The sequence below is a fragment of the Medicago sativa genome, chromosome 8 (genome assembly GCF_051527215.1).
Source record: "Medicago sativa cultivar Bolivia chromosome 8, Bolivia_mono, whole genome shotgun sequence".
In the NCBI taxonomy this organism is placed as follows: Eukaryota; Viridiplantae; Streptophyta; class Magnoliopsida; order Fabales; family Fabaceae; genus Medicago; species Medicago sativa.
In genome coordinates, this window is record NC_140756.1 from 79,365,543 (window position 1) to 79,381,651 (window position 16,109).

General features: G+C 32.8%; 1 protein-coding gene across 1 annotated transcript; it reads right to left on the bottom strand.

Annotated features, from left to right (window-relative positions):
• Positions 1 to 11,048: 11,048 nt before the first annotated feature.
• LOC146901964 (uncharacterized) lies at positions 11,049 to 13,479 on the bottom strand. The gene has a single exon (XM_085731397.1). The coding sequence runs from the start codon at positions 12,941 to 12,943 to the stop codon at positions 11,390 to 11,392; it is 1,554 nt and encodes a 517-aa protein (XP_085587523.1). The 5' UTR covers positions 12,944 to 13,479; the 3' UTR covers positions 11,049 to 11,389.
• Positions 13,480 to 16,109: the final 2,630 nt, after the last annotated feature.

A 16,109-nucleotide genomic window follows, 5' to 3' on the forward strand; every position in this document is an offset into this window, starting at 1 on the left:
CGTCAAAAACTAACCCCCAATTACTTTTCACACCCCTGTAATGACTTTTTTTTTTTTTTTTGAAGAACACCCCTGTAATGACTTCAAAATAGTGTTTGATTAAATATTTTACAATTTTTTAAATTCAAATTAATTTTATTTTTCAAAATAATTTTTAATTCCACAAAATTCTATTGTTCATAATGTACATTTTTTTTCCTTTCAATTTTGAGAATTTATCGTATTCTTCTTAATAATTAAGTTTCCTAAAACGTGTTGTGTTTTTTAAATAGTTCAAATTTCAAAACTTTTTTTTCCCGAAAAAACTTATATATTCCTGGTATGTTCAAATTTCAATTTGCTAAAATATATTTTTCTAACAATATATTTTGAAAAAATATATTTTTAAATAGTCAAGTATACCGAATCATAAAAATATTTGAAGAAAATTTTGGAAAAGTGATTTTTTATTTAATTACTTTTTTCTTTGGGGTGTTTCATGGGGTCTTAGGGATAGAGTGAATAGGTATGGTGCGAGGGTCTGGTTATGGTGTGTCGCGTCATTTTCGGACGGTCAAAAGGCCATTGGCGTTCGACCCACTTTTGATTTCACAACTGAACATTTAATTCTTTTCAAAAGAAAGTGGAAAAAGGTTCAAATACCACATTTTTAGGGATTAAGGGTTCGGGGGTTGGTTATATTTAGGGAAGGTGTTAAGCACCCTAAATATTCGTAGTACTCTACGAGAACCTCTTGATTTTATTTAACTTTTGTGCTATAAACTTGCTTGCTTTAAAAAATGGAATTTGTAATGATAAAAGAAAATAAAGACCTAATTTATCTATATTTTTATTGATTTGGAAGGACGCACGTCCTTTGCCTACGTACCCGTGAAGGATCAAAACCTCGTAGTTCGAGGTAGAAATTGATGTTTGATTTGTTTTTGTGTTTTTTAATGTTTTCGAAAAAGTTTTAAAATGAAAAGCCAAATAGCAAATTGGAATTTGTTTGTGTTTTTTATATTGAAAGCAAAATGACTCAATGTAGCATTACATTGATTGATGTTTGATTTAAGAAAATAAAATAAAATGACGATCGCTTGATTGAAAAATCAAGGTTTGCTATGAAAATATTTTTGTGATTTTGATATGTTTGCATGTTTTTGTTGTTTTGAATAATGATATGAAACTTATATAAGCAGAAATATAATCTTAACAGTTGATTTAGGACCAGAGCATTCTGGAGAATGATTATATAAGCAGAAATATAATAGTAACAGTTGATTTAGGACCAGAGCATTCTGGAGAATGATTATATAAGCAGAAAATTAACAGTTGATTTAGGACCAGAACTCTCTGGATTGAGGTATGTAGTTAATGACAAAATTTAAATATGCATATGATAATAGTAGATAATAGAATGTAATGCGAAAATAAAATAAGAATAAATGCGAAAATAAAATGGACCAGAGCACTCTGGATTGAGGAGTGGACAAAAACTAAATGTGCATGATGATGTAATAAACATAAAAGTAAAAGAATAAAATGCAAAAGAAAATATGAAAATGCAAGAGAATGTTAAAATGCATGCAAAATAAATAGAGTTAGATGCTGGGGGGTATGCAAGCAGTAAGGGGGGTGCAGGAATTGAAGAAAAAAAACTGAATTGGGCTTAGAGGGAAAGCTGGGCGCGCAGATGGGCTTAAGGCAGACCGGTTCGGTTCGAGTGAACCGAACCGGTTCAGTGAGTATATATTGGTTGAGAGGCCTGGTGTTTTCATTTCTCAAATGTCTTTCTCCCTCTTCTCTTCATTTTCTCTCACAAATGCTCTCTCCTCTCTCTAAATATCTCGTCTTCTCCGACGACGGAAGTGGTGGTTGGCGCGGTGGCTGGCCGGCCAAAATGGCCGCGCCGCCGCGCCGGAGTGACTTTACACTCCCTTTTTAAAGCTTTTTCGGCCTATTCACTCCTCCCCCCAATTCCGAATCTCAAAACAAAGTCACCAAAATCCTCCCCTAAACACCCAGATCTAGGAATTTAAATTTACTACCTTTTCTTTCCTCTTTTGATTCGGTTTTGAGGGTGATTATGTGATTGAGTTTGTGGGTTATGTTTGGTTTGGGTGTGTGAAACAAGTTTGGCTTAAAGGTGCATGGTTGGTGCAATGGTTTATTTTCGGTTTGATTTTGGGTTGATGTTGTTGTGCTTGTTCATGAATGATGTTTGATGGTTTATGAATATTTGTGGCTTAGGATTTTTGATGGGTTTGAATTTGTAGAGTTTTGAGATTCTGACTCTTTGATGTGTTGTGTGAAAAAAATCGTGTTGTGTTCGTGAATTTTTTTTGTGCAGGTTATGGCTTGTGAAAGTTGGCTCTTTTGTGTGGTTGTTTGGATCGAAAACTGCCTCCTCCTTTTTGTGTTATGCAGGCCTTGCTTTTATAGGGAGGGATTGAGACATTGGGTCTCTTGAGGCAGCGACACAAACTGCCCTTGTGTGGGATGAATGGAACATTCACAGGCTGGTTTGAGCTGTGTTTGGATACTTTGGACCAAAATGACTTTTACGGACAAACGAAAAAACAAATAATAATAATATTAATAAATGAATAAGTAGTAGTAGTAATAATAATAATAATAATAATAATAATAATAATAATAATAATAATAATAATAATAATAATAATAATAATAATAATAATAATAATAAAAAGAATAAAAAGAAGGACTAAAAATAAAAAATAAAAATTGAGAGAAGAGGGCCCGACTCGGAATCAAATATGAGGTATTTTAAAACACCTCTCTGCCGAAATTTTCGCCGAAAAAGGCTGAGATTGGTCGGGTTCAAATGACACGTGTCGGTGTATGAATGCATGATTTTTGGTCAAAATTTGGGGTATGACATGGTGCATAAGGATTTTCCTTATGCACCCTGCATAAGGATTGCTAATATGGCCCATTAATCTGTAGCCCAACAAATTTGCTTCCTACACCCCAAAACCGAAAACAAAGAAAATTGGCACCATTCACATACTTGTAAATTGGAGCAGCAGTGGCACCATTCACATCAACCTAATTAAAAACCAAATAAACATCATCTGAGTATGCGTTTATAACATTACAACAAAAAAACATACAAAGGAAAGTGGAATATTGTTCTAGCTGGACTGTGTTCAAAACCACGCCATCTGAGTTTAATCTTATTTGTATAGGATTGGAGGGAAGCCAGTGACAATAAAATACTTCAATATGACCTAACATATAACTGAAAAATTCAGAGTTTAGATGATTTTCAACCTTCCACTCTTTAGCACCCTGTTCCCTCTTCCATTACAGTTCATTCATCATCATATTACTGAAATTAGTTTCATGCAATAAGGGTAAGGCTTGACTACAAAGGCCTGAAATCAGTTTATTCTTTTCTGCATAGTTTGTGGTTCATACAAGGTCTGAAACTGATATAATGCAGATCTATTAAACTGCGGCAGCGTAGCAGAATTTCGTTTATGCTTATAACACTGGTTTTCAAGCATTACACAGCCAGGGTGAACATGTGGAAAATCATGGAACAAATCACCTGTTCTATATCTAATATCCACATAAATTTCAAGCATTACACAGCCAGGGTGAACATGTGGAAAATCATGGAACAAATCACCTATTTTATATCTAATATCCACATAAATTTGAATGCAGTAATAATTTAGAATATGTATAAGGGAACCTAACTGAAGATTTAGAGTTAACATAAAGCACATGTGCCTCAAAAACATGATTTGTGTTTGAGCTACACCCAAAAAGTAGGTATTGAATGGGCCAATGCCATGATCAGAGCATTTGTTCTAGCAGCATGGAAATTAATGATTATACATAGAATAAAACCATGAGCGAAGTTTACCTTGTCAAAAACGGGAAACTCAGCCTTGAAGCGAGTACACACAAAGTTTTTTATCTCTTCAACAGATACATTTTGCTGTGTAAAAATCATATAGAAAACCATTTTACTCTGAAAACTAATATGTTATGTAAATGGTTTTAGCAAGTTTTACTCTGAAACCATTTTGCTGTGGAAATGGTTTCAAAGCGTTGATTTGCTTTGAAACTGTTTTTAACAATTTCTTTGTTTGGTTTAGAATCTAAGACTTGATATGAATCAGTTTAATTGCGAAACCAAACTAATTGTCTAATGATTTTAGTTATCACCAGTTGCTCGATTCTAGGAAACCATAAGTATGGTTTAATGGTTTTGATAATCATGTATGTGAAACCAAAATAATTGTGTAATGGTTTTTAATGAAATTATTATTGTTAGATAGTTTTGAATAATGATTAAGATGTTATACACTGGAATTATTACTGAAACCATAATTATGGTTTAATGGTTTTGATAGTCTTCTATGAGAAACCAAAATAATTGTCTAATGGTTTTGCTATGGGTATGGTTTCTGTGAGTTGTACTCCAAAACCATTTTGCTGTGGAAATGGTTTTTGCGAGTTGTACTCCAAAACCATTAGATGTACTTAATGGTTTTGAATTTTCTTTTTCATCAATTCACAGCAATTGAATAATTCAAGAAATGAATTGATGTTAAATTTGAAGCTTTTTATTTTAAAATTGATTTTTATACAAAATTTTATAATTCATATGAATACATACATTTAAAGACAAATTATTTTATCTTCAATCCATTTTTAATCATAATCAAATGAATCAAAACCAATTAAAACAAACATACACTTGATACGATACCAAAGTCATGTCAAGTATTAAACATTAACCATAAAGTACTCAGCCATTTACAAGGTTCCAATACTTCAAAAATGAAAAATCAAAAGTTCCTTTGCACTAATTTGTCTGACGTGGCAGTAATCTAAAAATGCAAAGCTCACTGCAGTTTTAATGAAACGCTTATCTCTTCACTGTTTATGTCAAGTTCCTCAAACCTGCAAACTGCAACCAAACGACGCCGTTGCACTTAACGGAACTTCCGATGGCTCCGTCAAACGGATTCGAGATTGGTGGTGGTTTCGCGCCGGAGGCTCACGTTTCCTATTTGGACGGTGATACTGTCAAACGGATGTGACCGAAGAATGGCCAAGAGGTCGGTGTTGGAATCGGAGAGGACGTCGCGGCAGAGAGAACGAAGCGTGGAAACATGGGAGAGAACGAAGCATGTCGTTGCCGCGGAATTGTTCGAAACAGATTGCACAGTCATCGTCGACATCGCCGGAGGGTCGGTTGAGAGAGGAAGAGCTGAAGCTGCGATCTGATTGTGATGCAAAACAAAGGTAAAGAGCTTAAGCACGAGATTATAACACGTGTCCCTGATCTGACGGTTGTGATATGTTTATGCATGGTGCATAAGGAAAGGACTTATGGACCATAACTTTTGCCATGGTGCGAGGGTATGTTGTATGGAGTATATCTGTATATGTTTCTTGGAAAAAAAAATACTAATCATGCACGGTTTAAAAGTACACTTTCTGTACAATAAGAAGGTTGATGTGTCGGAGTTTGAGTTTGAGTTCGGAATTTCTTACTTCACATTTAAAGTATGTGAGTGTAGCCGTTAGAAAAATTTATAAACAATGAACTTCCAAATAGCACCAAGAAATTAACAAGCAGTTGGACTGTGACATACTATGAAAGTCAGTAACATGATTCATCAGTAGCACTGATTTCATTAAAGTGAAAACTACAAACAATTAAGAACATTAACAATGCACATTATGTGTATTGGCAGAAGGGTTCCGTAACAGAAATGCAGAAGCTGTTGAAGTTAATACTTAATAGTGTGTGACGTAACAAGTAAATGTAAAGAAAAGAAAAAGTGAGTCTGACATAATTGATACTAGAATAAAAATAAAAGCAATTAAGCTAAGATAGGAAGTTCGAAGAAGAGAAAGTGACTCCATTAAAAGTGACTCCATGCACTTTCGGTACAATTAGAGTCGGTAGAGTGGGTAGTGCGTAGTTACATTCTTGTATTCTTCCATAGACTTAGATGCAAGCCACAAAGGAAAACCTGTGAAGACTTCTGAGTGGGGGGAGTCATAATGTGAAGTTTTGGTATAATGTTAGATTTGAATATGATGTCATCATGCTGACATTGACCAGAAAGTACCCATTCAATGACATTAATTCAATGCCAAAATTTTCAATAAGTGAGATGTTGATTTAATAAGTCCATGCTTGTTTTTGTCAAACTTTGATTTGGGAATGGCACTACAAGTAATGTTTTTGACAAATTCTTGTGCACTATAAGTTCATTAGCGAATTATGACATTAGTATTAACGTAATAAAACACACAAATATCTATAACCTCAATCAGGCACAATTATATACTATTTTTTGTGATTAATCAAACTATAGTATTATTTCACCTATAAAAAAAAAAAAAAAAACAGTGTTATTTCAGAACATACACACACACACTGCTATCTCAGAACGGTCCCATGTTAATTAAAAGAGAAATGATATTTTGACAACCACTTTTTGACAATTTTTGGACAACTTTCTCTCTCATACTCACATGATGTTGTTATCCTCTCTCTTCCTTTTTCTCTCTCTATTGTTTTTGACCAATAAGAAGTGAGAAAAACAAGGTTGTCAACAAAGTTGTAATCAAATGGATGTCAAAATATTATTACTCTAATTAAAAAGTTTAATTGAATCGGAAATCCCAAGATCCAATAAAAGCTGAACTAATCATTTGGTGTTTGTTTCACGACACCTACCATGTAAGTGGTGGGATTTAGAATGGGAAAGGAGAGTTGTTTCCCACCATGGGAAAGTTATTTTTGTCCATTAGATCAACTAAAGAACATAATTTTATTATGGACACTCAATACAAGATTTTTTTCATTCTCTTTCATGCCTCTCTCACCTACCACTTGCAGCAATATCACTTAACCCATTTGAGAACATTCTACCAAGCACCTTCGTATCCATTTCTCTGGTGTTGAAAGACTGAAATTTTTGTTAAAAAACACTTTTTTTTTTCTTCCAACAAAGCCCAAGTAAGTTCATTTTTATTTGTCTTGCTCAACTCACAATCGGCAATAACTGCTATTGTTGCTGTTGCTCTTTATCCTTTATCCAGATCTGAAAAACCACCAATCAACTCAACAAGAGTTTGTAATGGCTTTAAGGTTCCTCAACAGCAACAACCGAGAGATCTGTTTTCATCAATCATCATATATACAAATTTTAATTGGGTTTTTTTATATTTTATTTTACCATGATTCCTTGGATCGTTTTGGTTTTCTTCTTTAATGAGTTCTATTTTTTTGTTCTAATATTAGAACTTTGTGATTGTATTGAATAAAAATGAAAGAAAAATTAGTTTATGGAATGAAAAATCTTGAAAACTTGGGATTTTGTAAGAAACTCAATTAAAATTTTGAAGATGAATGATTCATTGGAAGAACACTAGAAAATTTGTAATTCCAGCAAATTGGTGAAGACGAAGAATTCATAGAAAGATTATTGCAAGAAAGGCCAAAAATCAATATACCTGGAATGGCTTTGGTAAAGAAACGGGAATTGATGAGTGAGAAAATTGGGATCCATGAATTCAAGACAATATGAGAGAGAGAAAAATAGAATGTAGACAGACCATGGTAAAATCAATACTCCTCTTTAATCTAATGGACAAAAATAACTTTCCCATGGTGGGAAACAACTCTCCTTTCCCATGCTAAATCCCACCTAAGTTTATTGCCACATGTTCGTTTTTTAGTGCATGGAGCACATTGTTATCAAGACTTCATCTCATCTTAATCTTCATTTCATTGTTATTTTAAATTTTTATATAGTGATGTACTGATGTTGTTATTAAACTGTGCCACTAATATGTGAACATTTTTAGGAATCAAACTTCTAAATGAATACCATTGACTCTTATCTATAAACTAAGTTGACAGCCTACCAAGTTTTTTTTGCTTCGATCTGATACAGACTTTACCTTTTTTAATATAGAAAAAAATTATGCCAATATAGAGGATGATGCAAGGCTGATATGTGGAATAACGATTTAATACAAAAGCATTATTAACACTTTCATTTATACTTTATTTTTTATACATTAAACTGCAGCAACCGTAATTGTGTCAATATACACATAACAATATAAAGAAGAAAGTATAGCAGTTATTCTCCAAACTTATAATTATCAAAGACTGAGTTATTAACTATAAAATTAGGCCATTTGTGAAAATATATTAGTTTCAACTTTCTAATGTTTGAATTTTTATTTTTTTGACTGGTTGTTTGAATAGTTTTATCAAGAGTAATGATATTTTGACATCCATTTAATTGACAACTTTGTTGACAACCTTGTTTTCTCACTTCTTATTGGTCAAAAACAATGGAGAGAGAAAAAGGAAGAGAGAGGATAACAACATCATGTGAGTATGAGAGCGAAAGTTGTCCAAAAGTTGTCAAAAAGTGGTTGTCAAAATATCATTTCTCTTTTATCAAAGACATATATAGTATCAACTAACTACCTATTTTAGATCCTTAGCAAAAAGGACTATCTATATCTGTTTTGTTTGACTTTAGAGTTGATATAAATGTAGAAAACAGGAATTCTAATGCACATTTTACACAAGAAACTTCCTTCAATCACATGGTATTTAGGTCTTTGAAAAGCTAAAACCAACACAATATGAAAATTATTAGAGCCATTAAAGAAAATGTAAATTATTAGTGTTAAACTATTTACTAAAAGTTCTAAGCTATTTTTATTTATTTTCTATGTTAATATTACACTCTTTGAACCTAGTAAGGATGCAGCAAGTTCCACAGGAGGAGACGAAAGCAACTTCAGAGCATCAAGGTGAGATGTACCCATTTTGGCAAAGAAACCAGCACACTACTACCCAACCTTTTCTTATGGGTACCTAAAAAAATTCTCCTTTAAAATTCCAATGTCACATTGAATAAAATTAGGTAAATTTCTAAATATCTTAAAGTTTGGTTGAGTATTTGTATTATGTAGGTTTAGTTTTGGAAAATATCCTCTAATGTCAAATGATAGTCCATTGAAATCTCCACCTTCTATTATATAGGAGAGAGAAGTAAAATTTACAAAAAGTGTGATTCAATGGTAGATATGTTAGACATTTGATCCCTCAAAAAAAAATGTTAGACATTTGATTCTCTCAACAAAAAAAAATGTTAGACATTTGAGGAAACGTTAGAGAAAATAAATTGAGAGAATTCATTTCTGTAAAACTCATTCAAAATTTTAATTTAATTTAAAAATAAATCAATAAAAAAATACATGATATTGAATAATTGATATATATTCAACCAAACTTTAGGGGAATTAGTCATTTTAGTCCCTGAATAGGAAATGAGTCGTCACTTTAGTCCCTGAATGCAGATAAATTGCAAAATAGTCCCTGAATGTAGACTCTGTTAGTCAATTTAGTCCCTGAATGCAGACTCCGTTAGTCAATTTAGTCTCTGAATGTAGACTTCGTTAGTCACTTTAGTCCCTGAAATTGACCAACAGAGTCTACATTCAGGGACTGTTTTGCAATTTCTCTGCATTCAGGGACTAAAGTGACGAATTCCCCCAAACTTTAAGATACCGGAGTGTTCAACTAAATTTAATCATAAAAATGTTGTGCAATTTTATATTTATAAAGTGTTTCTTTATCTTATATCACTTTAACAGATAAATAAATGAAATGTAACATTTGAAAAAGAACTCATTTGAGAGAAATAGTTGCCTAACTAGTAACTAAAAAAAGCACTGTTCAGATAGCATAGCTTTCATTATAATTTGTTCTTTGCATTGCAACAAACAGTGGACAAAACAATTAACTAACTGCATCATCTGCCACTACCAATAAAACCAAGTAAGCTCAGTACTCCCTCCATACTAGTGACCAAATGCCATGCCATGTTGCCAACAAATGCCGCCTAAATTAGTTGTACGTGACGTATTAAAAGGCACATATGTATGTATTGCTCCACTTTCTTTCAACTGGTTAGCACAAAATAGCAATCCAAATCAATTGGTACACCTTACCCTTCCCATGATATCAAAATAAATCCATGATTTCTTTATGGTTAAAAAGTCTTCTTGAATTCTATCTTATTTGTTGAAATATTTTGCAAAATAATATAACAAAATTCAGTATATCCATTACACCTTTATACTATGTACAAACATTATTGTCATTTTAGTAAAAAAGAAAAAGAGTAAGCAATGTAGATTGATTTAGTTGATAAGGATTCAACTCAAATCTCACAAGAACCTGAATTTGAATCTTGTTGTCGATGTAACGATTCTATTAGTGTATATTATGTAAGTATCTTTGTCGATATTCTTTGAGGCCTTCGATGTTTTTCTTGATCCTAGTAACCCTCCGAGAACCGACTCGCCTAAATTATATTTAATCAAACAAAGAGTGATATTTTAACGGTTGAGCTTAATTTTATGGTGAGCTTAAGTTTGTGGTGCTGTAAATTAACTTTGTTACATTACAATGTAGTGGTCCAGCTATCCAACTCACTATCTTGATGAATTATTAATAATAGTAATTAGTGAGAAGGATTTATTAGCACACCACTTGTGTGCCTGCAAAGTAAAGAGAGAGATGGATGGGTAGTCAGGTTTTATGGTAGGTGACTAAACAACCACCTTTGAGCTCACATGCTTTCTTTATGTGTTGTATTATAAAATCAACCTTTCTATCTCTTCATGTGTAATAAAATCACTTCTAGTACCTATCCCCATTTTTCAACCCCTCATTCATTTCATTGTCTTTGATGCAAAGATAAATATAAATAGTTACCCCACAACACAAGCATGTCACTTTTGGAATTTATACAATTTAAGTACATCTCTAGGATGCAAGATCTGATCAAAGTGGGTGAAAACAATACAACTGTATACACTACACAAAATTTGTTAGAATTTATTCCTTTAGTTTCTAAGAGAAGTTCCAAGTAGACATCTCAGTTAGTTTCAGAGTTCAAACACTGACAACTAACATTACCACTAATATTTTTGCCTATAAAAAACAAAAAGTTTCTAAGAGAACCAAAATGTTGAACTTAAGCTTTGCACAAATTATGAACTAAGTACCAATATCAATATAACATACAGAATCCCAAAAACAAAAAAGAGGAAAGTTCATCTCACTTACTACTTGAAAAAAAAAAATCTAAAATGTAAAAAACAGAAATACCTTGGGAGAATACATGAATCCTGTAAAGAATGAATGAAATAAATGCAGAACTATTTCTATACAGTTTTAAATCTTCACTTTGAATCCTGACTCGCTCGAACAATTTTTTACATGACTTTACTTACTTCTCGGCCGAACGTCGGATTACGTGGGCCCCTTTCCTCGAAGGGTTAAGACCAAAAAAATTCACTCTTATGAAGTTTAGCTAGATATGAGTCCGTACCCTACAAGTGCCTCTTGATTATGGTTGCCTTCAACTATCCACCAAGGTCTGTTAGAATCAGCATGACTATTACTTTCTTCCTCAGTAGCAGCAGGAAGATTAAGATCAAGAAAGTCCCTAATCTGTGGAACTTGTTCCTCAAGTACAACTCTACTCTCAGAACCAGCAGCAACCATATGAGATCTTTTATGTCCACCTAAGGCTTGACCAGATTGAAAAACCTTAAAGCAAATTGGACACTCATGATGCCCTTTAATCTTCTTCTTGGAATCTCTAACTGTTTCTCCCATATTTTGAACATATTCAATGTTATCACTTATCTTCATGAGCTTGCTTTCAGTTGTTGGTTCATGAGAGAGATCAGTTTCAAATTCAATGCTGTTTTCACTGCTCTCAATCTTAGAAGCAAAACACCCTTTGTTCTTTTTATGACTAGCTCTATGACCTCCAAGAGCTTGATAAGAATGAAAGATTTTGTTACAAGTAGTACACTCAAACTTTCCTCTCTTATTAAAATTCTTGATAAATTCATCTTCATGATCATGATCATGATGAGGCTTGTTCACAGAACTCCTTATAGTAGCTGACTTTGATAGAACTGATTCTGTTCCATTGACTCTGCTTTTCCTATTTTCAACTTCTGAATCTTCCAATGTAGACAGATAATCAAGCTCAGATTTTGTGGATTTGAGAAACCCTTTGATGCAAACTCCAGTTTTGATCATCTTGAATCCTTTTTCAGCATCCAAAATCTCTAAACTTTTCCCTTTGAACTTCAAATTCTTGGAAACAGAATTGCCTAACTCGCACTTCTTGTTCTCACTTTGCTTCATATTAGCATCAAATTTAGTAACAAGATTAGTTCGAACTGAAGATCGAGCTTCAAAGTAAACAGAATTATTATCAGAGGATTCAGCAGCAAGATAATGAAGACCACTCCAAGGACTAACATCTCTACTAAGCATAATCAAGCTCATAGCAACTTCTTCTTGCTCATGTTCAACCTCAGAAACAGAAGAAGAAGCTGTTGCAGCTGCTACCATGTTGTACCTTGTTCTTGTTCTCTTTGATCTTTTCTTCCTATTTGGAGCAGTGATTTCATTGTCTGATTGATCATCTTTAGCATTATTAGTCCATGAATCTTGATCCTCCAAACTGTTAGAAACTCTTTCTTTCTCTGAATGACACTTCATGTGACCAAACAAAGCTTGCCAAGAGTGAAAACATTTTCCACACTCTTTGCAGAATTTGTCATACACATAACTGTCTTCACTTGAATCTGCAATTCTCTTTCTCCATGTCTTCTTTGGGTTCTCTCTTAGACCATAGCTACCATTAGTTGCAGCTTCAGAACCAATGCTATCATTCTTTTTTGTTGAAGATATAAGCTGCTTTTCTTTGTGTTCTGTTTTTTCAGCTGATAAATTGTTGATATGAGACCTCATGTGACCTCCTAAAGATCTACCACAAGGAAAGCTTTTGCTACAGAATTTGCAAGCATGTTTGAATTCTTGAATTTGATCTTCTTCCATTGAAAACAGATCAGAAAGGAAAAGGAAAAGAAGGAAAAGTGTGAGAAGTTAGATCAGAATTGAATAGAGCTAAAAAACTGCATCACTTGAACAAAATTCAAAGGTAGTGCAAGATCTAAGGCAGAAAAAGAGGGAAAAGAAAGAAAGGAAGAGTGCAAGAGAGAGAGAATGAGTAGTGAAGCAAAGCAAAGCACCCTTTGGTTATGGTTACTACTATTAGTAGTAGTGGCTTCTTGGGTAGTTGAGTTTTGAAGAAAAAATCAAAACTTGAAGAGTTGTATTGTATTGTGTTGTTAACTTTGTTGCTAATGATGGATATTAACAAGCCAAAGCAAAGAAAGAAAAACAAAACAAAACAAACAAAAAATAGTGTTTATTAAGCGTTGATTTCTCTCTTCCACTCTTTCTTTCTTTTTTCACTATATTTGGAGGAGGAGAAATCCATGCATGGAAGCAAAGATTATTATTATTAACAAAAAAAAAAAAAGGAGGGAGGATAGCATGGCAGCACGTGTACTCAACTAAGTATGTTACGCTACTCTTAATTCAACGGTTTAAGATTTGTCCACATAAGCATGGTCTATATATAGGTTAGGGAACCTACAAAAAAAAACTAACTCAAATTTGCAACTATATATTGATATTCTTTACTTTGTCTTGCTATTGAGAAAATGCTTCCACTCTTTCTCTCTCACACACTCTTCAAATGTAAGGTTCCACTCTTCGGCCGTTATTCTTTGGACTTTCTATTAGTGAAGTAGTTTTTATTATTTTTATGATTTTAATAAAGATTTTCATGTGGGTCCTCTATCCATTTGCTTGCTTCATTTCCCAATCAACATGCTATGTCACTGTTTATTGATTCTCCTTAACTCATTTAAAAGGTCTATCTGGTAATAAACCATGCAAAAATATTTTTGGTGGGGTCATTTTCTACTTAGAGTTTGCTTCTGCTCTGCTATATTATATATATTTTGTTTTAATTTCAACTTCTTATTCTTCTTATTATATGGTCGGTTCAATTGATCCTTTCATAGCTTTAAATACAAATCTCATTTTTTTTACTTTTTTAATTTAAATCATGGACCATTGTAATAGATAAACTATATGATACCACCAAATCATGTAAACCAGGGACTAGCTTAGTAGAAGAATAGTAATGCAACTAAAAATTGGGACATTTTATGTAAGTCCAAGAGTATATCACCATGACCTGCCTCTTGTTGTCTTAATTTGTTATTTGTTATAATATATCCTTTTGGAATCGTAGATATAAAGTATTGTAAATGCCATCTTTGATCCCAAAGGCCACAATGATACAGCTAAGTTCTCTTGGCATGACAGGAATTGTTTAAATTGGTTAGGTTGCTTCTAAAAATACATGTTTGATTCAGAGTAAGAAGTTGGAGTTGGAAGTTACCTTTTAGAGGAGAGTTGGTTATTCACACTGGCTACTCAGTATGCTAGTTGGACACTTTGATACCATAAAACATCTTTAAATTTTACTTTTATACCTTTCTTCTTTTTTCATAACAATTTTATGCCTTCTTTTGTTTTTTTTAATATCTTGGAAACAAAACAATGTTACTGTGGTAAATTCTTTGTCGTGTGTGAGTGTTTGTAAATTATCTTGAGATTTCGATTCACATTCATAAAAATAAAATAAAGTAATTACTTGCACTACTTGATGATGGTCCCAAATTATATAGCATTGTCAAGGTGTGCATTGATCAATCCATCAACAACAAGCTTAAAATCCATATCAAATATAATATTCTTCATGCCAACCTCTCTCATTTAGTCAATAGTCATCATTATTCCATTTTAAATTAAACTATTAATTTAAATTTCTAGCTTCACAAAGTATTCCTATGATGTATATATACTTACTTAAATTACTTACAAAAAGAAATTATTAGTAATAAGTGGTATCATATTAAATGAACAATAGATCGATCTAAATGATAAAGAATTTAATTAGAACCTTATGTGTTCAACATGTTAAGAAACTTTGTACCTATAACGTAACAAAATTACTGATAGCTTTTTTGCGATACTTATTAGTTATATGACTATTTTTATGGATGAATCTTAAATATGCACGGTGTCAGTGTGTGTCTACTAGTACTGTCCACATTATGCATGTTTCTATGTATACTACATGTATAACGAACCAGTACAGCACCTATCATTCACAAGGTACGATTATATACAAAATCAGTTTGCAGCCATATGATTAATAGCTTAACAACTTTAAAGTATTGTCTTAGATATATATCAGCCATCACCAAATACACCAATAATAAACAATTAATACAAGCTGTCTAGCGTCGTGACTCGTGTGTCTGGTTTATTTAATGACCATAGTGCATTGCATCAAAATTCATGACTTCATGTTCGATAAATGTATAACTGCTCTAACGATTATACTCAAGTGGTTAATAAGTTACGATTAATTTGAAATATTTTGAGATGAATCTTTGATGGAAATGATTTTTTATCAACTTTTTATTTATCCTTTAACCGAACTCCGGATTATCAAAGTATACGCGTGCCAGCATGCAAGAAGCTTTATGAAGGATTCAAGCAAAACCATAGATCGAGATATGCCGGCATTTTTTTTCTTCATTAGATCAAAGCCGGCCACGTTCATTGCAGTAATCGTAACATGAATGTCTTATTATAAGTGTTTTGTATGTGTTAATGTTATGACTCCATACAGCAACCTCTCCGTAATTACTTCACTTAATCTGTGTCCCTTTTTGCCGGCAACTTAGTACACTACCTAGCTGTATTTGTCAATTTTTATCATTTTTTGTTTTTTCCCCTACTTTTAATTTCTTCTTATTAAAATATATATATATGTATGGATTATTTGCTAGAGATAAATAATTAAATTTGGATTAGAGGGTCTGAACATTAGAGTATGCTATATGTTCCAAATGCTATGATTGGACTTTTTATCATCCGCATTAATTTTGTATTAGGAGAATCATGTGCAGGCGCATAATGTATGCGGTGTGCCTAGCAGCTAGCTACCACACACACTCTCGATGTGCACTCCATATTTTTTAGCCCATATCTATCTATATAATGTAACATGTTATGCCTTTTTTTGATATATCAATATGAGCTAACTCACTTCAATTATACACGTCTACGTTAT